The 26,667-nt window shown below is 33.6% G+C and overlaps 1 protein-coding gene across 1 annotated transcript in view; it reads left to right on the top strand.

The window, feature by feature from the left end:
- Positions 1–26,667, top strand: part of LOC114331912 (chitin deacetylase 1) — a 157,624-nt gene that overhangs the window by 111,234 nt on the left and 19,723 nt on the right. Inside the window, exon 3 of the mRNA XM_028281613.2 lies at positions 5,049–5,298. Within this exon, the coding sequence (XP_028137414.1) occupies positions 5,049–5,298 (250 nt within the window). The remainder of the gene's footprint in view (positions 1–5,048; positions 5,299–26,667) is intronic.

Raw genomic sequence — 26,667 nt, 5'->3', positions numbered from 1 at the left:
ATTTTGCAAAATAAATTTTAAAATCCAGCTTTTGCAAAAAAAAATTTATTTTTTCAAAATGTTGCAGGACTAAAAATAAAGCGGATAGCGAGTTGAATTTTTTTTGCATATATAAGAAGACTGTACCTTTGCAATTTTTAAAATTAAAATCCTATAACTACCACGGCGGCAGCTATTTTTTTAAATAAACATTAATTTTTAGTGCTACGCGCAGGACAGCGGTGTTCGATTCACACAAGTTTGATTTACACCAAAATCTCTTCCAATCTTTATCTAATATATTATTCTCTTACTCTGTATTTTGGTATATTTAAATATTTTAATTCCACAAAAATCAAACTGATTTGATTATTGTTTGTAAAATATTGCTTAAACAATTGCATATGTTTAAAAATAATGAACTTTTTCGTACTTCCGGGCCTAAAGTGACAACTTCACTCCCTTGTGACAGGTACTAAAGTGTCACATTTAATCCCTCCGGGATTAAATATTGACGAAACTCCCGGAACGATTAAATCACAAACAAACGAACTTAAGGGATATTTTATTGAAAAATATAATTAATTAGAATGGTAATTAACGTTAATATTCAAATTAATATTGTGACAGTTCGTCATATTGACCAGTCTTTCCTGGGTTAATGCAGCAGGTAACTGACGAGTAACAGATAGGTCCTTTTCATATTGAACTGGTGTTTGTTTCGAAGATCCTGCGGAAACAGGAAGCGAGAATGAGGACTGTGGCATAACTATAGTGGACGAATCGGCGACTTGACCAAATATTTTATCTGAAATTTTTTGTTTATTTTTAATAGACGATTCAATATATCCCTCGGCCACGTTGGAGGATTTCCATCCTCCATGTCTCTTCAGCACGTCTATTGTTGCTCCCGAATCAGCTAACAAAGACGCACATCTGCGTCTAAAACAATGTCCCGTATAAGACGTCGCATTTTCTAATTTCAAGAAAGCTGCTATTTGCCGTGGAATTGTACCAAACATGTTTTTTCCTACTACTCGCGTAGTACATTCTTTGTTGATGTATTGAACAAAAAATTTTGAATGAGTTGTCCCTGTCTTTCGCAATGCCACATATTTCCGAAATATCGCCACAAAACTGATGGCACTGTTTTCTGAATTTTTGATCACAAAATTTCGGTCAATTTTATTTTTGGTGTTTCTAATCGCAATTAGGAAGGAATCGCCCAAATCTCTCACATCGTCGATTTCTAAATCAACCAACTCTTTTCCACGACAAGCTCCCGCAACGCCCAAAATAAGTGCAACCTACAAAAAAATTGATTTCTTAAAATTTCTGAATATAAACAAATTTCCAAATTTACCTTAAGCATTAAATATTTATCATCCGGAGCCTCCCGTAAGAACTGATCTACCTGCTCAGACGTGAGAATTCTTGACTTCTTTGGCTTAAATCCCTCATTTCTTCTCTTCAAAAAAGCTAATAATTTTGGAAATTTACTTATATCAATATCTTCTCTAATGTTAATAACCGATTTCAGCATTGAGTAATGTGCCCAGAGAGTTGAGGCACAAACCGCTTTTGATTTATCATCGAAGTAGACTAACAGCGCATTTTCAGTAGGTTGTCTCACATTTTTTAAGCGGCACCACTTTTTAAAAGCATCGTACTGCTGCTCGTATAGTTTTCTAGATTTCGGTGGTAACAATTCTTCACCTACTTCGGCTGCTCTTTTATCAATATCAGATACACCTTCTTCACTCATGATACCAATAATTATCAATAACAATGTTTCTTTACAATGACACTAGTAATGACAATGTTTCTAAATTATAACTGTCACAACGCAATGTTACTATGGTAACTTATTTTAAAGACAGTTTATTAAATGAGTTGAAGAGAGAAAAAACTGATTGAAATTATTGAAATAATTAATAAAATCATACCGGAAGTACGAAAAGTATCGTATATACCTTGCGACTGAAGTACATTTAATCCTTCAGGTAAATTATGGCCCTCCCTGCGGTCGGGCCATAAACTTTACCTTCAGGATTAAATGTACTACTTCAGTCCCGCGGTATATAATGTACTATTATTCTCTAACTTAAAATATATAAACAATGAAAGTTTTTGTAAAAAAAAAGTGTTATTTCTAAGGACAGAGTATGTGTTTTTATTTTGCAACAAACAATGTACTAATATATTTATATCGAAATGTACTAAAAATTAAAATTTATCAATAATTATCAGGCCTACAGTGTTTTTGGTGCCGAAATGTTTAGAGCTGATTTTAGGTATATTTCGGGTGCTGATTCCGAATATGGCCTTAGTTTTGCGCTATCAGCTCTAGTTTTCAAGATAACGTAGGTCATGCCAGCTTTTATGCATTAAAATACGGATATGCTGATATGGATATACTAAATTAAAATAAAAACCACACAATTAAAAAATACGTATATTATAAGCCATTTCATCATTATCATCCAGCCCTTTGCGTCCACTGCTGGACATAGGCCTCCCTCATTTTGTCCATTGTGCTCCATTTTAAGCATTTTGCAACAAATTTCTTGACATTTTTTTGAGACCGTCAGTCCAACGAGTAGGGGTCTTCCTCTACTTCTTTTGTCTAATTTCGGCCTCCACTCAAGTAATCTCTTCGTCCACCTCCAATCACTGATTCGGGCGACGTGCCCGGCCCAGTTCCATTTCAGGGTGGCAATTCGGGAAATTGCATCGGTAACTCATGTTCTTAGTCTAAGTCTTAATTTCCAACTCGGTCACGAAGCGATATACTCAGCATTGACCTTTCCATTTTCCTCTGAGCTATTTGCAGCATTTTAGAAATTGTAGCTATCAATGTCAAAGTTTTGGCACCATAAGTCCCCACAGGCAAAACACATTGGTCACATGTTTTACGTTTTAAAGAAATTGGTACATCGCTTTTAAAGATGTCTTTGAGTTTTCCATAGGCTGCCCATGCTAGGTGTATTCTTGTTCGTAGTTCGCATGTTGGGTTGTCTCTTGTGCTCTTTATTTCGTGTCCAAGGTATATGTATTTTTCCACTAGTTGTTTTAGAGATGTTTATTTTAAGACATACACTGGCACACACTAACTGAAGTTCATGTAGCATTGCACGTGTCTCCTTGAGGTTGTCAGAGAACAAAACTATGTCGTCTGCGAATTAAGCCATTTAACTACAATAAAATCCTTTGTACAATGAAACAGATATACAATTAGTTTTGAGAAAAAAACTAACAAAATAGAAAAAAAAAATTTACTGGGCGCATCTAAAGCTTCGTTTGCATGATTTCCTGGAATGAACATTTAAACAGTCTCTCTTCAAACCCCAGCAAAAATCTGCCATAATATGGGTGTCCCATCTTCCTTGGTAGCGGTCCTCAATGGTTTTTATCTCTTGGTGAAGTCTCTCACCTTGCTCCTCACTTCTGTTATCTAAGTTTTCAGCGAAACGGTCCATGTGGCTGTGAAGATAGTTGACTTTGATGCTCATATTCCATTCAAGTGATTGGAAGTTATTCAGCAAACGGTTTATCAGCTCAGCATAGTTTTACTTTTGTGATTTCCCAGAAATTTTTTCATAATATCCACAAATAAAATCCGAGCTTTTTTCTCTACCTCATTCATTTACCCCACAAAAGCCGGATCCCCTGTAAGAAGTCTGATCTGTGGTCCATGAAAGATTCCAGCTTTAAGTTTTTCCATACTTATCTAGGGAAGCTTCCTTCCTATGTAGGCGAAGCATGGTCCATGGACTATGAGCCATTATTAGGTGGAGGCTGAATGGGTTTACAAGTGGTAAATGTATCATTTTAAAAGTTTAAAAATACTCTCCAAGCTGTTTTATTTCCTTATATATTATACGTAACGACATTAAAGTATTATTTCTTGTATAAACAAGGCACAATACAGTGAGAACAACAAATATATACTGAGGAATAAGTTTAATTAACAATGCACATTCCTTTGAATAGATATTCTTCATTATCTCAAATATTAAGACTCTAATTTCGAATTTTTGTCATATCCATAAAACTAGAGCTGATACAATAAAACGAAATCCATATTTCGATTTAGCGCCCCTAATATAGTAAAAATCAGCTTACAGATTCATGGTACCAAAACAATTTTTTTTTCTGTAGGCATGTGTATCAAAAGTCATTAGAATGCCCAATCACAGCAAACTATCCGCTGTCCTGCGCGTAGCATCAAAAAATAATGTTTATTTAAAAAATTCCTGACGCCGTAGTGGTTAACCGATTTTAATTTTGCAGATTGCAAATGAAAAGTACAGTATTCTTCTATATGTAAAAAAAATTCAACTTGCTGTCTCATTTATTTTCAGTCCTGCAACATTTTGAAAAAATGAATTTTTCTTGCGAAAGCTGGATTTCAAAGTTCCTAGGTGTAGCATAAATGGTTGAAAAACGTAAAATGCGAATACTTGTTTTTTATCATTTTTTCACCATTATTGCTATTTTGCAACAAGGGTGACAATTTTAAAAAATTTTAACGAATCCTATGTTGCAGGAAATTTAATTAAGCAACTTTTATGTCAACAGTACAACTTTTCTCGAAAATGAACACTTTTAAAGCTATAATCAAAAAACGAAGAAAAAAATCGAATTTTTCCTTCATTTTTTGATATTTTGATTATTTAAACAATGTTCCGGATCTTTTTGAGTGGGAGGATAACTCAAATATTATTACATGAGTTATTTTCAAGCAATTTCTGCAAAAAATATGAGTCACCTCTCAACGTCCAAATGTACTAATATTTTTACAGATGCGCCCTGGTCTAAAATAGATAAGGGCTAAAAAGCAGATTTTACCGGGATCCATGAAAAGTTACGTTACGTCCCCACGCGTAACGGAGGGATGTAATCATGAAAGCGGTAAAATCTGCATTTTGTCTCGTGCATTTTTCCCCATGCATTTTGCCCCGTGTATAGGTCATAGTGTTTGCTAATACATATTACCACACATTTTCTATTATTTTTAACAATATTTCTCACTTCCACATCCATGTAACATACCTTTTTTTTTAAAGGGCCTGCAAGCCATTCGTTGTCCAGCCGGTCTATATTTCGACATCGAAAAGCAAACATGCGACTGGAAGGACTCAGTTAAAAACTGCAAATTGAAAAACAAAGAGCGGCGGGTAAAACCCATGTTGTTTACGGACAAACCCGTATGTAACGAAGGTGAATTGGCCTGCGGAGATGGTCAGTGTATAGAAAGAGGGCTCTTTTGTAACGGGGAAAAGGATTGCCAGGATGGGTCTGATGAAACTACCTGCGGTAAGTGTAAATTTGTGTTTAAAATATTGTTTATAAATTTTATTAACCCTTGAAAAGGTCACATTTTTGGACACAAATGGAAAGGTCTCGTCTCCGAGATGATTGTATATAATTCTTATATTAGGCAAGCGGTTTGCCCCTAAAAAGTCGCTTAGAAACGGCATAGGTATACCGAATATATATTTTTTAATTTCTACCGCACCAAACCTAGTATAGGCTCCAGCCAGATCACAGTGGTCTTTTCAATTCGGATGGGCAAACTCAACGTTTTTGTATAGATTTTTGGCTGCTGATTACAAATTTTGAGGGTAGATTTCGATCCGAATGGTCAAAAAATTGTTATACACAATTTAATTGTTTATAAGGCTCTAGCTTATAAACTAAAAGAGATAAGAAATTTTCAAATAAAATTTGTTCTTTAATAAAAAAGAGAAAATGGCGCTTATTAACTGAAATCTATCAATTAGAACTCAAGATATAGTAAAATTAGCGCATAGTGAAAATTGCAAAAAAAAAGGATTTTTCGAAGCTTTTTCGACCGTAAATCAGCTTCTACAAATGAAAATGAGTTTTACAAGGTCTCAGTTTAAAGCTTAAGTCATAGACTTCCAAAAAAGTTAGTTACATTACTTTATCTTTATTTGTGTTAAAGTTGTACTTGTTTGAAGCTATAATTTTCTTAAAAACTTTGCACATTAATTTGTTTAGGGTTTACAGGATATCGATATTTCAATAGAGCGCTTTGAAGTTCAAGATCGGCTTCACAGCGAAAATGCTCGCGCACTAACCTCTCGATACAAATTATAATTTATATATTATTATATATACGATATCTTTATTTTTCATTTTTGAAGGTCCTAATAAAATGTTGTCATATACTCTTATAACTAAATCATCAAATAGTACCTCATATCACCTTTTAGTCTATTAGCTTTTTACCTCTTTTTCGTTTTTTTTTTGTACTAAGCTAGAAGAAAAAACATGTAACAATATGATTTCAGAAATATTACTAAAAAGGAATTTGTTCTTATATATTAATACTATTTTTAAAAACATTTTCTCTCGTGCATCTGCATCGATATATAAGAAATCTCAGCTTTTTACGAAAATAATAACCTACGAACATTTTACTAAGCTGGAAATGTTCCTTTTGAGTTCTTTTGTAATTAATGTTAATTAAACTATAAATTTTTATTGGCCAAATTTGATAAAAAACGCTTATAAATAAATCATTGTACAATGTTTTTAATAAAATTATAAGTTCAAACGGGTATAACTTTAACATAAATAAAGATGAAGTAATTAAAATAACTTTGTTTGGAAGTATCTGAATTAAGCTTTAAAATGAGTAGTAGATGCGTAGTAATTGCAACAGCAAATAGTAACTACTTTGTGGCATTTCCTTTTACATAAAAGTATGTGCTATTGTTGAGAAGAACATACTACACAACAGAGGTATAGTCCGTACGCTAAACTCAGACAAAACTGGCTAGTAATTTTAGTAAATAATTTTGTCAATTTGGTAAAATTGGCAAAAAATAATTACTAAATAGTTAGTAATTTTGCCAAAACAAAAAAATTACCTACCAGAATCACTAGCCAGTTGAGACTGAGTTTAGCGAACCGACTATACCTACTACTGAGTCGAAGAATCTAGTAATAAGCGTTGCGCCAGCCGTGTCTGCTTTACATCAGTCGTGATGGAACTACAGTAGAAAAAATTAAAGAATACCCATGAACGAACATAAAAAACACGCTGTATTTTCCTGTCACCGTGTCACACAAAAAATTGGACAGCACAGGTACATGTAATAATTATTATTACATGTACTTGCGCTGGGCAATTTTCTTTGCGACATGATGACAGGAAAATACAGCGTGTTTTATATGTTCGTTCATGGGTATTCTTTCATTTTTCCGACTGTATATAGTTTTCTATGTGTGCTTGTGATTTGTGAATTCATATTTATACGACCTAATTATTATAACTGTACATGAGTAAAAATGAGTGACTCAGATTCTGAAGCGACCAAAGAGTTACGCGAGGATAAAAATGAACAATAATTGTTATTTGTTAATCTGCTTGAGAATTATTAAATTTTATTTGGGAAAACAATGACCTCAAAAATTAAGTCTCTTCTTCCTAGTTAGATTTTTCTACGAGGCACATTCATAAATGCTGCCATGTTGTAAGAAAAAAAACACCTACGCCGAAGTCGTCCATCTAACAAATTCACTTAAACTAAAGCTTCTTTCTTCTTTAGGTTCCGTCTCCTAATCGGAGGTTGCATTGTTGCATATCATCATCACTATCTTTACTCTATCTACCGCTGCTCTGAAGAGTTTGATTGAACTGCACTTAAACCAATCCCTTAAATTCTTCAACCATGACACTCTCCTTCTTCCAGTACTCCTTCCTCTTCCTATCTTTCCCTGTATGATCAATCTTAACAGTTCATATCGTTGTCCCCTCATTATGCGTCATAGATATTGTAACTTTCTTATTTTTATCGTGTTTATAATTTCCTATTGTTTGTCTATTTCTCGAAATACTTCCGTGTTCGCTGTTTTCTGTGTCCATGCTATTCTAAGCATCTTCGTGTAACACCACATTTCAAAGAACTGTAGCTTATTTATGTGTTCTTGCTTCAATGCCCAGCTTTCCAGTCCATATTTCAGTATTGAAAACACGTAGCATCTCAAAGCTCTTACTCTCAGTTCTAATCTAAGGTCTTTGTTGCAGAGAATTGTTTTCATTTTTACAAATGAATTTCTTGCTATTTCTATCCTAGCCTTTATTTCCGTTGTTTGATCATTATTGTGTGAAATCCAGGTTCCTAGGTATTTGTATTTATCTACTCTTTCTATCGGTACATTCTCCAAATGTATGTTTGTTTGTATATTTGTTTCTTTGTTATTATCATGTATTTGGTCTTTTTTATATTCATTTTTGCTCCACATTTTTCACAGAAACTGTTTGTATGGTTTGTAGCAGTAATTGGAGTTGTTCAGCAGAGCTTGCCATAATCACGGTGTCATCTGCATATCTTATGTTGTTAATAGATCTTCCATTAATTATTATTCCTTTACTTTGAGATAGTAATGCTTCTTTAAACATGGCTTGACTATATACAATAAATAGTAAGAGAGACATAATACATCCCTGCCTAACTCCTCTCCTGATTTCAGTTTCTGAACTGGGTTAGTTATTTACTACAATTTGTGCTCTTTGAGTCCAGTAGAGGTTTATTATTATTCGTAAGTCCCTTTTGTCTATGTTTTTTGTATTTAGAATTTGGACTAATTCTTTATGTCTTACGTTGTCAAATGCTTTTTCAAAATCAATGTAACAAACGTGCACATCTACATTCATATCCATGCATCTTTGAGCTAACACATTAAAAGCAAATAACGCCTCTCTGGTTTCTAGTCTGTTTCTGAATCCAAACTGACTATCATCATAAACTGAAGCAAATAGTACTAAACTAGCACATACTTCAAAAGCGTAGTAAATTCTTCTATGTATCTGTTAAATAGTAACATATGCTACGGAGGAAAGTAAATGCTTTGTAAGTATAGTAAAAACTTCAAAAATCTAGTAGTACATACTTGAAGCATTAGCATATACTACGTTTTATGCATTCTACACAGTGTAATTTTCATTCGTAGAAGCCGAGTTACGATCTACAAAGCTCCGAAAAATACTTATTTTGCAACTTGGAATTTGCTGTATGCACTAATTGTACAATATCTTGAGTTCTAAGTTGGATTTAAGTTTAGTAAACGACAATTTCTTTGTTTATTATTGGGGAATTAAATTGTTTATAGCTATTTTTTGACAATAACTAAGTGTCTACAATTTTGATACTCAACTATAAATAATAATAGGTTGTCTTTTAGCTACATTAGACAATATTACTTGTTTATGCAAAATAGTAAGGTTGAATAAAATACATGTTTTATTATGAATAAGATCAATCTGTCAGTATATAACATTTATCACATTACAGTTACATTGCAGTCTACATTTCCTAGAAATCAAATATTTATCTTGAATTAATTCTTGAAGGTCTAATAATTATACTTGACATTGAATACTTTGTTTCGTCGTAGTAGTTATTATAATAGTTCTATACAGTATATGGCAAAAACTAACAGAACAAACCAATATTATGTAATGAAACAATTTGTGGTAACAGATGATATAGTCTGAACATCTTTATATAGCTAGTTAGAATTATTGATTTGACATTGGATATGAAAATATAAATAAAAGTTAAACTTTAAACTTTCACTAAGAGAAATAAAATGACTGCCTTTTTTTACTGCATTTATTGAACCCTTTTAAAACATCTAACAATAAAACACTGAAAACGTTTGTTTTATATACTTCCACAAAATTTATTATAACTATGTGACTACAGCAGTTTCGGCAGAGTGCCTTTCTCAAGTGATTTAGTTTGCTATGGGTTTGTCTTTTTAAAGTCTTTAACTGAAGAGGTTGAGGAGTGGGGAGCTGTTTGTCTCGAGTTACAGGAACTAACAGGCAATTTGACCAATTTCTATCATACATTAATTCACTTCATAGTAATATTGAGTTTACAATAGAAACAGAACAGAAAACTTTCTAGATGTAACAATTACCAGACTACACAACAAACATGAGTTCTCCATATATCATAAACCTACCCATACTGACACAACTATACACAATTCATCATCCTATTCTACACAACACAAATTAACAGACCATAGTATGATACATAGACTGACAGAAATTCTCATGTCAAAAAACAACTTCGAAATAGAACTGAACATCATTAAACAAATAGCAGTAAACAATGACTATAACGAACAAACAATTAATAAAATTTTAAACCAAAAACTCCATAAGGAAGCCCTGAAATTAGTCTATACACCGCCACAGATACATAAAAAAGAAAGTAATAACACCAGCTTTCAGAACTAACAACAATTTAAGCAAATATATTAAGAACAATAGAAGCCGAAAGAGAAAACAACTACAGAGTGGTGTCTACAAACTAACTTGTGGTGACTGTCCGAAAACTTACATCGGTCAAATTGGCAGAACCTTTGACAAACGGATAGCAGAACACAAAAGGGCTTTCAACAATAGAAAAACAGACACTTCTACATACGCTCTTCACCTTCTAGATCATAATCATTCTTTTAATGCAGAGTTTCAAATTCTGCATATTCAAAATAAAGGCCTTAAGCTATCTTTATTAGAATCTATGGAAATTAATAAATTAAAAAATACAGATATAATTCTGAATGACCAACTCCAGACAAACAGCTCCTCACTCCTCAACCTCTTCAGTTAAAGACTTAAAAAAAGCAAACCCATAGTAAGATAAATCACTTGAGAAAGGCACTCTGCCGAAACAGCTGTAGTCACATAGTTATAATAAATTTTGTGGAAGTATAGAAAACAAACGTTTTCAGTGTTTTATTGTTAGATAAAATCAACTTCCATCAAGTAACGGTTGAATCCATCAACGTTTTAAAATATTGATGGCACGATTGCCACGTTGCGCGTTGGATTAATTTGAGCTAGCGTCTGAACAATAATTATGTTTTCCAAATTTTTGGTTTAATATTGGCTTTTTTAACCAAACAATTTAATTAAAATATTCACTTTTTTGAATTTTTCCAAATTTTCTGAATTTTCAAAACAAATTTCCAAAATTTTGTATTTTGCTCAATTAAAAATGATTCAAATAGCGTGTTTTGTTAATTGTTTTTATATTGTATATTCTCAATACTCTCTGTGTGATAGAATATGCCTGAAATTCAGACATATTCTTTTTCTCCATTTCACCCTCTGAAATATTATTTGTTTCAGAAATTTCTATTCTCAGCCTCATGTCGGCCATTGTTGGACATAGGCCTCTCCTAAATCTTTCCTTCGATCTCTACCCTAAGAAGCCTACTTCCAATTTGTTCCATTTTGTTGCTAGGGTCCAGGTTTGGCATCCATATTATTATAATATAGGAAGGATGCCTGGTTGAACAGTTTGCTCCTCAAGTATTAAGCTATTTTGTGGTTCTTAAGCATCCAACTGAGTTTTCCAAATACTGCTCATGCCATTCTTGATCTTCTAGTGATTTTCGTACTTTTTTCTCATTTTCAAGTTTCAGAATGTTGCCTAGGTAGATTTCTTTGACTCATTCTACTGGGATCGTAATGGGAGCTGTCTGCAAATTCCCCCACCACAGTTTGTATTCCCTCACATTTGTTCTCTATTATTTCAGTTAACGATGATGCCAAATGTTGACTAATTTAGAGTTGTGAAGACGTCTTCTAAAGCTAGAGCAAACTTTATTTATATCTCTCTCTCTCTCTCTCTCTCTTTCCTATGGCGCTAGAGCTCAAGTCAAGCCCTGGCCTCCTCCAGCATCCACCTCCAAGTATCTCTGTCTCTGGCTGCTCTTCTTCAGTTGTCTACCCTCAATCTAGAGCTAGAGGCTACAGCTAGAGCAAACATTTTGGCGATATTACGTTGCCTTGTCTAACAATTTCTCTCTTGATAGGTGTGGAATTTGTATTTTCGTCTAGCTCTACTATCATAGTTAAGTTTCATTAGTTGCCTATAATATATCAAATATATTCTACAACTATTAATAGCTTGTTCTATGGCTCACACCTCGATACTGTAAAATACCTTTTCATGGCCTGAGAAGGCAAGACATAAATAAATAAGTTGGTATTCATTTTTCTTCCATCAGCATCAATGTTCTCATTCACAGCAGATGGCTTGCTGTACTATATCCTTCTCGGAAGCTAGCCTGTTCTATCCGTTGTTAATAATCCATTTTATAAGTCAACCTGTTGCTAATAAACCGTTTATACCTTTCATAATATACCGTTTGACTGAGCTCCTCTACCCTTTTTATGTGCTTTGTTTCTATTACTTCCTTTACCGCGTTTTTTGACTTCTTATAAAGCGCCATACTTCCTTTTGCAGACCATAAAAATCATGTTCCAATTCTTTCGAAAAACATTCCCAGTGATCATTTTTTATTCTTGGTACAAGTGCGTGTGTTTTTTTTTCTGATTGTTTTGTACCTAATTTATCGCATGATTCTTGTGTCTTGGTTGAAATGTATTTCATGTAAGCTTTTTTCTTAACTTTTTTCCTTCCTTCTGTACAAAACCATGTACAGAAATCCAAGTTCATCACCTTGGAACGATGTATTTTTATTTATATTTCTGTTACCAAGAATTTGTTTGCCCAGCTTGTTTTGACTCAATCAGCTTCTGTGATATACATTGCCGGCAAAAAAATCTTTACAGAGTTAATAAAGCAATGGCATAAACCAGGATAATAATTATTATTTTAATTATTTTACATATCACCCTTTTAGTGAAGAGCAAGCATAAAGAAATATTCCGCTTCCATGGTCAAACACAACCTCTTTAACTCCTCTTACAGCTGATATTACTTCAGCCTATGATGCTCTTGCTGTTGACCGACTCTCTTGAACCTTATTTTTCATAATATTCCAGGCCTTCTCGATGGGAGTAATGTTGGGCGAGTTACCTGGCAGTTCCTATACGTCGATATTGTGATCATTTAAGAAGTTTGTCACTGTCTTGGTCTTGTGAGCAGTGGCACCATAGTGCATAAAGAAGTCGAATACGTGAATTTCACAAACGTTGAATAAATGTTGGTCCAGAACAGTCACATAGTTGCTCGCCCTAATTTTAACATACTTGGACTACCCTAGAGAACCTACTGTCTTACTCGCTGAAGTCAAAGATGCAATTAAATCACTGAAGAGAAATAAATTCCCAGGCATTGATTCAATACCATGTGAAATACTACAGTTACTAGGTGACAAAGGATTACATATCATTCATTCTATCTGTATCGTTGTTTGGAATTCAGGAAAATGGCCATCTGATTGGTGTACCTCAATTTATATCCCGCTACACAAAAAAGGAACTACTACCAGATGTGAAAACTACCGCACACTGTCAATAATAACACATGCTCGTGAAATATGGTTGCATATCAACAAAAACAGATTAAAAACCTAGCTACATTACCAAATACCCCAGGAACAAGCGGGGTTTGTAAAGGGTAAAGGTACAAGGGAACAAATCCTGAACCTGAGACAACTCATTGAAAAGGCTAGAGAATTTCAAGTACCTATGATTATATGCTTCGTTGACTACCAAAAGGCATTTGATTGTGTAAGCTGGATAAATCTGTGGTTAGTTTTAATAGAAATGGGCGCACCAATACACCTGGTGACACTTATTAAAAATCTGTACCAGTCCAATATAGGGACAGTACGACTAGATCAGAAGTTCTCAAACCAATTCAAAACTGAAAGATGTGTTAGACAAGGATGCGTGTTGTCACCTGACGTATTTAACATTTATAGTGAACATGTCATGAGGATGGTTTTAGAAAGACCGATGGAGTAACAGTAGCTGGTACGAAAATCTCCTATTTAAGATTTGCTGATGACACTACACTTATAGCAGCAAATGAGCAAGAAATGTTTGATCTCCTGCGAAGATTTGACTACTAAAGCAATAAAATTGGTCTGAAACTCAATAAAGCTAAGACAAAAATAATGGTGATCGACAGATTCGACACTATTCAACTGACTAACATGTTACAGGAATCCCAGATAATAAACACCTTTGTCTATCTCGGGTCTAGTATAACTATCGATAGTAACTGTGGAGCAGAAGTTCGGAAACGTATTGGTATGGCAAAATATGCGATGAATCGCCTAAATAAAGTTTGGAAAGACAGATCTATCTCTCAAAATATCAATATGAGACTGGTGAATGCCCTTGTATTTTCAATATGTCTATACGGACTAGAGACTTTGACGCTTCGCGCATGCGAGCGCCAAAGAATTGATGCCTTTGAGATGTGGTGCTGGAGAAGAATGCTGCGCATACCTTGGACAGCTCATCGGACAAACGTTTCCATTATAAACCAACTCAAGATTAAAAAAGGCTGTCCACAATATGTTAGCAACGAATACTGCAATTATTTGGTCACGTGGTTCGCAGAAGTTCCTCAAACGTTCCTGGGAGAGGATCAAGAGGACGATCATCAACTATATGGTCCGACCAAATAAAGAATTTAGCTGGAAACTCATTCTGCGAAGAAGCAGCTGAAGATAGAGAGCAATGGAGAAACATTGTTAGAAATATAAGAAATCACGATCCTCAGTAATGGAAAAACGACAAGAGAGAGAGGACAAGAATAAGGACAAGACAGCCCTGCACTTCCTATATTTCCACTAAACTGTCGTCGTGAGAGTACATTATCCCCTCTCCTTAAACCCTACACAAAAGCAGAAAAAATTTAGTGATTTATTTGGCAATGTAAAGATTTTTTGTCGGCATTGTATATTATCTTTCTGCTTATTTCCCTTGTTGCTTTTTGGAATAGTTATATGTGGAGTAATCCTGTAGACTTTCGATCTCTGTCGTATATTCTGGTGTTTTCTATCACCTAATTATGTATATGTTTTCATTCGGATTCTAATAATAGATTAGCTACTTTTGAAACTATTTTCAAAAATAAGTAATTAGGTCACATTTACTACAATAAAAATACCAGAAAAAATGTCTTTATTATATCTCGAAACTTTAGATCTGCGTCTTTGTTTTTTTTTTATTTTTAAGTATTTCACTTAATATTACACCTTTTTCGATGTTAAAAATAATTTGATGTTTTCGCAGAAGCCACCGTTTTTTCTACTCCCCCAAACGGCCAGATTTGCCTACGCTTTCGATAAAAAATTAATCCGCATTCCAAAGTTATCTGCGAAAGCGAAAGTAAAATTGCAATTTATTGCTATTACATGATTCTTTTGCGTTTTACGGATGCAATTGATAACTTGCGCACACCTGATGACATTCTCTTAACGAACCCATCTTCCATCTTCTAATGTTGATAGTCACGATTGTTCATAATATTATTTGCCTGATGTATATCCATTAGGTTAATAACTCTTTTAACTGCGTTGATTTCTAATTGATCTAACGGTATGCTGTAACTATGTGTCTGTTAGATAACGTATAAGACGTCTACGTTAATATATCAAGCTATTCAAAGAGTATTTTTCATCTAAAAATTAAAAGCCTAATCCTATTAATTTTTAACATCAACCTATTGATTTATTTTTTAAAAAACCCACAAGAAAAAGAAATAATTTTACTGTAGCTGGCTGTATACCATCGTGTACAGTCGGAAAAATGAAAGAATACCCATGAACGAACATATAAAACACGCTGTATTTTCCTGTCACCGTGTCACAAAGAAAATTGCCCAGCGCAAGTACAAGTAATAATAATTATTACATGTACTTGCGCTGGCCAATTTTTTGTATGACACGGTGACAGGAAAATACAGCGTGTTTTATATGTTCGTTCATGGGTATTCTTTAATTTTTCCTACTATATGTATCATAAAAATTTATGCTGCTCTATGTGAATTATAAAATTTTAATGAAATATCCTTCATTAAATAAAATAAATGGTATAAATTTTTTTAACAGAATCCCTTTAAGGGCTACATCGCAGGGACGTTTTCGATTTTTAACAAGATCATCATCAGTGTTAAAAACAGGCTAATTTCAAGCTGAGCCACCAAAGAAATATCAGTGTGAAAGCCCTTTAAATGATATATAATTATGTTACAATCTCATATTTGCCTAAAATTCCGTAGGAAGGATGTTTATAAAGAATTATGCCCTTTGGCACAGTATGACCCTCCCATCACGTAGGTTGTAAAGCGAGTTGGTGTGTGTGTTCATGCGACAGGTTGCCATCTAACTATCGTTATGTAGATACACATCAACGCGCTTAGCAACCCACTTGATGGGAGAGTCATACCGTGCCGAATGGCATATTTCTTTATAAATATTACCCATATTATGGAATTTTAAACAAATATGAGATTATAACATAATTATATACCATTTAAAGGGTTTTCACACTCATATCCTTGGTGGCTCAGCTTGCAATTAAACTTCTTAACACTGATGCTATAAATCGAAAAAGTTTTGTGATGTAGCCCTTAATGGGATTTTATTAAAAAATTGTATACCTTTTACAAAGGATTTTTCATAAAATTTATTTCTTAGTTATGCTGTTATTCAAATATACAGGGTGTCCCGAAAAGATTGGTCATAAATTATACCACAGATTCTGTGGTCAAAAATAGGTTGATTGAACCGCACTTACCTATATACAATAGTGCACACAAAAAAAGTTACGGCCCTTTGAAATTACAAAATGAAAATAGATTTTTTTTCATATATCGAAAACTTTTAGTGATTTTTTATTGAAAATAAACATGTGGAATTCTTATACTAGCACATCTTAAAAAAAATTAAAGTGAAATTTGTGCATCCCATAAAAATTTTATGGGGGTTTTGTTCCTTTAAACCCCCCCAAACTTTTGTGTACGTTCCAATTAAATTATTATTGTGGCACTATTAGGTAAACACAATATTTCTAAAACTTTTTTGCGTCTTAGTACTTTTTCGATCAGCCAGTGTTTATCGAGATATTTTGAATATTTGTCGAATCCACCAAATATTTGTATATGGTAAGTACGATTATAGAGAGCTGTTAATAATCTGAAAATTTATTTATAATTTACACTATTAGGTATATTTTGAAAAAGAAGCCACATCTCGATAAAAGGTGAATTATCAAAAAAAGACTAAGAGGCAAAAAAGTTTTAAAAACACTGTGTTTACCTAATGGTACCACAATATTAGTTTAATTGGAACGTACACATACATTTGGGAGGTTTAAAGGAACAAAACCCCCATAAAATTTGTATGTAAACATATTAAAAAAGAAGCCGCATCCCGATAAAAACTGGCTTATCTAAAAAATACCAAGAGGCAAAAAAGTTTTAGAAACGTTGTGTTTAACTAATGGTACCACAATAATGAATTAATTGAAATGTACACAAAAGTTTGGGAGGGTTTAAGGGAACAAAACCCCCTTAAAATTTTTATGGGGCGGACAAATTTCACTATAATTTTATTTTAAGATGTTCCTGCCATAAGAATGCCCCATGTCCATTTTCAATAAAAATCTCTAATAGTTTTCGATATATTGAAAAAAATCGATTTTCATTTTGTAACTTCAAAGGGCTGTAACTTTTTTTATGAGCACATTTGTACTAAGGTGAGTTAGGTCCAATCGAACTATTTTTGACCCCAGAATGTGTGGTATAATTTATGACCAACCTGTTCGGGACACCCTGTATATATAGGTACATATATCCTACCAGTTATCTAAGATATTTGGTACGGGTATACTGGTCCCTAAGCAGTCAGGATCGGACATACACAATATTATGGCTCATTACATAATTATGGCTCAGTATAGCCGAAAAAGTGAAAAAATTAATCTTTGAAAATTCTGGTTTTCTGATAATTACTAAAACTTTCCACCTACGAATTGCGTCAATAACTGAGCGTTTGTTGGAGAACTCCAGACGTGTCTAAAGGTTTATACCTCAGATCTAGGAAAATTTAAATATTTACGTTATAGGCCTCATAAGTATAATCAAAAAATGTATTTTCTATGGGAAAAGTGTTTTTAACCTCACTAAATCCTATAATACCTTTAGATATGGTTCATTCCACCAACATACGTCTGTTTTGGATTATCGCGACAACGAATATTTCAGTGTGTAACATAAGAAGTACATGGCTTTAATAATTATTCCAATAAACAGCAATGTAATTTATTTTCGTTCTTCATATTTTGCACACTAAAATATTCGTTGTCGAAGTAATCCAAAACAGACGTATATTCGTGGAATAGGATATATCATGTTTGATCTGGAGTGCGTCAGACACAAGGTCTCAATACCTTTCAAACCCATCTTTAATGATCCAAAATCGGTTATACTGTTCAGAAGTGATTGAGCCCCAAAAGTATAACATATTTAACCATTATTGCCAAAATTTCTAGTTGTTACTACGCTAAACTTGATCGGGCAAACCGAGTTCATTTACCGGCCATCCCAATATTTTTTTAATATATTCCGAAGAGAAAAAAAAATCCGAAAATTCCGAAGAAGAAAAATGACACCTTTTCGGACGGTATTTTGCGAATACCTTAAAATCTACGAATCAACTAAAAAAACTATATAAAACATTTTTGTAGCTCATAAAAAAAGAGATTCGTTCCTTCATAAATCTTCTAGGTATAATACAAAAAGCAATATGGTAATTGAAAAAACTTTATTTTTTGGTGCATGCTCAAACCGGTGTATTCAACTTGAAATAACAGAGAAACGGTCAATTTTAGATGTACAATGCTACCAATACTTTTTGTAGTGCTTGAAAGAACCATAAAAATGAGCCATATTAAATGTCGATTACATTCAAGATAAGCGAGATATGCCGCAAAAAAAAATGGATGACTAATGTATTTTGAGCAAAAATGAGTATATTTAACCCCTCATCAACCAGAATTTAAATACATCGTTTTCCTTTTACAATCCCTTTTATTATAGTGTTATTTTTATGTTCAAGAACTTGGACGGGTTTATGTAACATGAATCGTTTTTGAAAAAAATAAGATGAAATTATAGAGCTCATTTTTAAATTTTCTTAAAGACCTTCCTTTTTCTTCATGTAACTTGAAAATGATACGAGATACAGTAATTAAAATTAAAAGCAAATTTTTTATCTAAAAAAACCTACATTTTTGTACGGTCCCCTTTTTTTCTTATTTCTTATCATTTTCGAGCTACATGGAGAAAAAGGAAGATTTTAAGAAAGCTTAAAAATGTGCTCTATAATTTGATCTTTTTTTTTCAATAACCATTTATTTTAAACTCCTCCAACTTTTGGAACATTAAAAATAAAAACCATTTTTTAATAATATTGTGGCTTATTTCCCATTATAAATAGTTAAAATTGTAAATATGCCACAAGAAAATAGCTTCAGAACAACATTTTGGAACATAGAAATAACACTATAATAAAAGGTATTGTAGAAGTAAAACGATGCATTTAAATTCTGGTAGATGAGAGGATAAATATACTTCTCATTTTTTTCTTAAAATACATTAGCCATAAATTTTTTTGCAGCATATCTCGTTTATTTTGAATGTAATCGACATTTAATATTGCACATTTTAAAGGTCCTTTCAAGCACTATAAAAAGTATTGGCAGCATTATACACCTATAATCGACCGTTTCTCTGTTACTTCGACTTGAACACACCGATTTGAGCATGCACCAAAAAAACAAACTATTTTCACCTACCATATCGCTTTTTGTATTATAACTAGAAGATTTACGAAGGAACAAATCTCTTTGTTTTTTTATAAACTACAAAAATGTTTTACATTGTTTTTTTAGTTAGTTGCATAGTTTTTAAGGTATTCGCAAAAAACCGTCCGAAAAGGTGTTAATTTTCAATGGCAATGGCCAATTTTCAGCCAAGAATAACTCAAAAATATGTTTTTTCAATAAGAAATTATATACCTAACAGTTTTTGCTTAGAATTAGGTTCTATAGCCACTTCTGTGGATATTTTGACAAAAACTTTTCCACGCCCTTGGAGGAGTGGGACCCTCCCCCAAGATAAAAAGCGCCATATTATATAGGGTAGACTTTGTTTCTTGAGCTTTAAACTACCAAATGATATATGCTCTCCTAAAAGAAGAGTTTGAATGGAACAGATGGTCAGGTTTATTTGTCCCTTGAAAATACCGTAGTGATTGTCAGGCCATATGCACCTACTCAGTAGGTGCACAAAATCCTATGCTGAAACGTTACAGGGTAGTACCCTTCTATAAGGATCATTTTTTTTTGTTACTACTTACTATGAAAATATCAAGTAAATCGATGTAGTAGGAAGTAATTCGGAGCTAAATACCCTCATTGACTGCGCTATATCACAAATTTAGTGTTGTAACTAATAGAACATTTGGGCAATAATGCGACAACGACGACCATGTATATAATGCTTAACGCGTAATCGATAAACATTACATTTACGTCCATACATTTAATTTATGCAAAAATTTGAAAAACTCCTGATAAAGAATAAAAGTTACTAAACGCGGTAAATTATAAGTGGCGCACAAACTATCCCAGCTACTAAAGAGCTGATATAATATAATTTAATTTTGATCGAAAATAAAATTAGTTTTATTTCGAAAAATTTTTTCATAGTATTTGCTACATTTGTACTAAAAAATGTTAAGTAAAACGCGCCACAAAACGGTAACTTTGATAAAAATTGCAGTTTGAAGCTCGTTGTGAATTTTTTCTACGAGCGTGCAAAAAATGTCTACTTTCGCGCACGCATTTTAGTTTAGAAAGTGTAACTTTTCCGCACGGTGTAACTTTTCCGCACGCGTTTTACTTTTCCGCACGCGTGTTAATTTTGATATTTTAATATGGCCTTAAAGTAATTATAATACATGCAATAAACTAATATTTAGATATTATTTACTAATTTATTTCACATATATATTATTGTGTTCATGTTTTAATGAAATAAACGCGAGAATTCGATGAAATAAAATAATTTTGACATAATATTCCAAAGTCAAATCAGTAGACAATAACAGTGGTTTTGAATCGTCGTCATGGAAACCAAGACCCTCGTCATGCTAACCAATTATGCTGAAACTTTGGTTTTGACAACCTTGTCAAAGAATTAATTTGTGTATGTATTTTCAGTAGTAATTGCATAAGAGCTCTAAAATTCTATATTAATTTTAGAGTTCGAGTGCAATTTGTTGCGATTATTTCATGAATAAAACTGTTCAAAACCAAAATTTTATTGTAATTTATTTATGTAAGTACAAATTAGTACAGTTAAACCCAAAGTTTTTATAAATATTTGACGATTGAAAGTAATCACTTTTATATTTTTAAAACATTAATTGTCATTAATGTCACTGAATGTATTTTTTCGTAGCAACGAAGGGCATCTGACGTAATATACTTAACGACGGGCAATTATCAAAAATTATCGATTTAATTCAGATTTCTGTAGCTTTCTATTGGTCAGAATCCCCTATGAATGAAGTAATCAGTAGTAATTGCACAAGAGCTCTAAAATTATTGAATTTTTCCCGAGTGACACTCTGACAGTTTTAATTTCACGAGCCGAAGGCGAGTGAAATTATGTCAAAATGTCACGAGGGCAAAAATTCTATATTAATTTTAGAGATCGAGTGCAATTTGTTGCGATTATTTCATGAATAAACCTGTTCAAAACCAAAATTTTATTTTAATTTATTTATGTAAGTACAAATTAGTACTGTTAAACACACAGTTGTTATAAAATATTTTACGGTTGAAAGTCATCACTTTTATAACTTTTAAAACATTAATTGTCATTAATGTCACTGAATGTATTTTTTCGTAGCAACGATGGGCATCTGACGTAATATACTTGACGACGGGATATTATCAAAAACTATCACCTTAATTTGCATTTCTGTAGCTTTCTATTGGTCAGAATCCCCTATGAATGAAATAATCATACTAATTAAATTAATTGATTAAGATTTGGTCATTTTTTAAAGATTCGTAGAAACAATATTGTTCCTAACGCTTACAGAAAGTCTCTTTCCGCACTCGACTGCTTGCCGAACTCCTGCTTCGTGTCGTTCGGCAAACTGCAGTCGCGTGCGGAAAAGTATGACTTTCTGCACTCGTTAGGAAAATAACTATAACTTTAGCAAAAATCTTTCAAAATAAGAATATCATTTTATTTTCTATCAAAATATAAATATATTTTTGCGCCACGTAATATTCATATCAGATCTTTTGTAGCTGGAATATTGTGTGCGCCACTATTTTTATTTAATAGTTTTTATGGCTTATTTCCCATCTAAATAGTTAATCATTTTTACCGCGTTCAGCGGTTTTTGTTCTTGTTTGTTATACTGCAAATAGGTTACTTATAAATTATAATACGGTAAGCTCTTTACGCTCTATTCAAGCCAGGACCTATCAAAAGTAATATCTTAATTAAAATCCATATTATTTTCTTGGATTCTGAACTCCATCGTGCTTCCCGTCATGAAATATGTAAATAAATATGGTAACTTTTGCAATATTGCTTCTAAAATGTAATCAGTAACCGCTTTCGTCGTCCTTGGATTACAACAAACACCTCATCATCATCAGAAGCATAGGCGGCCCCAACATACCGGACCACTTTCCATCTCAGGAATGTAGCTAGCCTCATTTTACTATCAAATGCTGCTGCTGAGCTGCTCCTTATGAAATATGTCAAAGACCAGTGATGTACATAAAAGTTAAACTGGGTTTTTCCATGTTACAAAATATCATAATCTATAAACATACTAATTTTTATAGCATTTGTTGATACAAATTTTTTCAAATGGCACTGTTCGCATTGTGTTATATATACAGTGTGTATATAATAATTCGATTACAATTATGAAGGCGTATTCGAAAAAACGCTGGAATATAGAGACTCATAGTTTTTGTTACGCATGTTTTCAGAAACACTTTTATACACAGTGTACCATGTAACTGTAACCAATACGAAATTCCTTATTTTAAATATAACATCCTGCATATGGCAAGATGGGCTTACAGGCCATTGGCTTCGATAGTCTTCCAGTTTCTTGTTCCCATTTTCACTATGTCAGTCAGGAGGGCATCAAACCAGTTTCTTCGTTGTCTCTCTCTTCTTTTCTTGTCTTGTGCTTCTGCTTGCAAAACCTTCTTCTTAAGAGCAAACAGTAGGGATCAACAGGTAGCAACAAACGCGTTCCAAGATTGCGGCTCTAATTTTGAATATTTTGTCGAGATATTTGGCACACATATTTGTAATATAATAAAGAATGGCGGTACAGAGCCCAATTTCAGAAATATGTTAGTATGTGGAAATTACTCTATAACTAAATAAAATATTGAAAAAAAGGAGCCTGTACCGCCATTAAGAAAGACACAAATACACTTTCTTTAAATCAATTTTTTTATCCCGTGCTTAGATTTTGTGCCACATTGGAACTACTAAAAATCGATTTTTTTATAACAAGAAATCAAACGTCACTGACTTGGCAACATTTCGCGCCTATGTGTATAAAAATTATTGTTTTTGATAGTATAAACATCACTGTCAGTGTAGAATTATCGACGCACTGTTGCCTCACTTTTGAAAGTTCGCAGAACATTTACTATCCTGGACCGCGTTTGTTGCTACCTGTTGATCGCTACTGTGTGCTCTTAAGGTACTCTTATCGAAGGTTGGATATCAACATGGCAAAACTATTAGGTCGTTTTTTTCTTGTAACATTCGTGAAACATGTCACAATCATCTAACTCTGTACACCCTGATTCTATGTTACTTTGGATCTCTTATATATCTCCATTAGCTCCTGGTTATTTTTCTGCGCCATTCCCCGTTAGACTTCTTTATACCACCACCAACATTTCTCAAGATTTTCGTCTCACAAACCTCTAGTTTTTTTCTTTTTTGTGATTCATCGTCCAAATTCACATGCTTACAACACCATTAGTCTCATAGGTCTGGATCCCGCGTATGAAAAAAAAGTTGATTAATAGCAAGATTAAAATTTGTTAATAGCTTAAGGGTGTCTAGTCGGACAAACTTTAATATATGGGAACACTGGAACAGGGGAAGTTTTAATTGTGGAACAGGTTAAAAATTTGGAACGGTCAGACCACGAAAACGGCACATGTATTTTGTCCGACAGAACAGACTTAAACTCTCGGAACAGAGATTAAACTCTCATGCAAAAATCAGACTGCTATTTATCACCAAATGGGCGTTTTAATCAGTGGAACATGTAAAATATGTCAAATGACAGGAATTATGATAGGTGATAAATAGCAGTCTGATTTTTGCATGAGAGTTTAATCTATGTTCGGAGAGTTTAAGTCTGTTCTGTCGGATAAAATAAATGTGATGTTTTCGTGGTCTGACCGTTCCAAATTTTTAACCTGTTCCACAATTAAAACTTCCCCTGTTCCAGTGTTCCCATATATCAAAGTTTATCCGACTAGACACCCTTAAGCGATTAACAAATTTTCAGCTTGCTATTAATCAACTTTTTTTCAGACGCGGGATCCAGACCTATCAGTATTGTATCGTAAGTCCGAATCTTGGCTGCCCCGGACATATTTCTTACTTTTAACACTGCGCTTAATAATCCTACTGCTCTGCTACTTTTCAATAACCGTTTATCTATTTCTCACTCTTCGCACCCTCTATTTGTAACTGTTAATCCAAGATACTCAAATTCTGTTACTTTCTCAAATTTATACCCTCTCGTCTACAGTGATCTATTTATTTTCTTCATTCTGAATTTTCCCATCTCATATATTATGTATAGTTTTTTCTTGATTTAAAAGATGAAGTTCTATTCTTGAGCGTGTCAAGAGCGTGTCATTGACAGATGACCAAGCCATGTGCAAAACCTATGCACTGTTGTCTTTTGTTCAGAATCGTGCCGCTTGTCTGGATCTTATCTCCTCTAATTATCTTTTCTAGTAGTAGGTTGAATAAGTCTACTGACAGGGAGTCTTGCTGTTTTAATCCTCTATTGACGTTAAACTGAAACTGAGCTTATTCAACCAGGATATTTTTATTCTTCCTGGACCTCACTTTCAAAAATTTTCTTTCTTGGTTTTAGGATTTAGGAGTGCATATCCATCTTGCTTCATTTCGCACAACGTGTCGTAACTATTGTAACTTTCGAGATGCTTGTAAGTGCCTCTGGGCTCTTCTTCATTCTTCTGAGGGTCTCTATTTGTGACTCTGTCTGGATTTTAAGTATTCTACAATATATCTACATCTAAAATTCTTCCAATTTTCTGCATATATCTTCATTTAAGGTCCACGATTCAACAACACATAAAAGGACAGAGGGGATGTAAAAAAGAGAGGTTGTGGTTCTTGAAGAAGGCCCCCTTCCGACTAAGATGGATCTAGCTTTTTCAATGCGTGCTCTTATCTCTAAATTCATCATCATCAATGGCGCTACAACTCTTCGTGAGTCCTTCCCGCGTTTACTATTGCCTTCCATGTTTGTCAGTCCTGTGCCACTAATTCCCATTGTCGCACTCCCATTTTCTCTAGATCTTCTTTGGCTGCATCTTTCCACCTTTTTCTAGGCCGCCCTACAGACCTTCTTTCATCTGGCCTTTCCCAGAACACATTGTTTATAATGCGATTGCCGTCCATTGCGATTGTCGTATCTCTAAGTTGTCGGTCCATTTTGCATATATTATGTTGACGGGATAGTTATAGTGCGTCAGTTTGGCTAAAGTAAAGTTGACTTTTTTGTTGTTATCTTTTTATTGCTAATTAACATAGGGTTTGTCTTCTTTATGTTTATGTTGAATCTATATTGTTGATTGTTATGTATGATCTTGTTTATAAGGAATTGCCTCAACAAAATACAGCCTTGCCTTACTCCACGTCTGATTTTGACATATTCAGTTCAGTGTGTTATCTTTAACTATGAGATTTGCGGTCTTGTTTATACGACAAGCGATTGACATGAAGCAAACGAGAAAGGCAGCCAATGACACGACTGTGATTTTGCGGAATCACGTGATCAACCTGTCTGATCTATATATTTGAATATTAAATTTATTTTATGCAGAGATATTCTATTAAGAGATGCACGCTACTGACGGTACTACCCTTTTCAGCAAGCATTATCAGTTCGACCTTTGTAGCTATATCTGTCTTGAGATCAGTTTCACTTTTTAGAATCTCGCCTTTTATACATATGGATATGCAAATCAAATCCGCTGGCAATGCGTAAACACGGCTACGTCACGCGATACAGATTCTGACAAACAGAGAGAACCACTCTTACTCTTACTTTTACACCTGAAGGTATTTTGTCTTCGTCGGTTCGGGAGCCGGTTGGTACGACTTTCGTTTATTTTTGTGTAACTAATCGAGTTACGTGGCCCATTCTACAGGGAGACACAATCATGAAATTTTATTAACGAAACATTCTGTAGATGCTTGTATAAATATTTATAAAAATAAGATAATATAAATAATATAAGGAGTTGGACACATACATCGGAGGGAGAAAATCTAGAGAAGCTTGGAGATTTTGTGGTGTTGGTCCTTAAGGGACGGGAAAAGGACCAACTCTAGAATTTAGCAAAACACTGATTCTACACTATACTTTTATTTAAAGATACAACGTCCATAAGCGTAGGGTTTAAGGAGGTGTTGTTTCACAGGGTGGCCGTTCAGACACCCATCTCGAACAATTCTAACTATAAAAATAATCCCTACTTAACCCCTCCTCGGGCTTTTTATGTCTTCCTTTATCTTGGAC

The sequence above is a fragment of the Diabrotica virgifera genome, chromosome 4 (genome assembly GCF_917563875.1).
Source record: "Diabrotica virgifera virgifera chromosome 4, PGI_DIABVI_V3a".
Classification (NCBI taxonomy): Eukaryota; Metazoa; Arthropoda; class Insecta; order Coleoptera; family Chrysomelidae; genus Diabrotica; species Diabrotica virgifera.
This window is presented reverse-complemented; position numbering and strand designations above follow the sequence as displayed.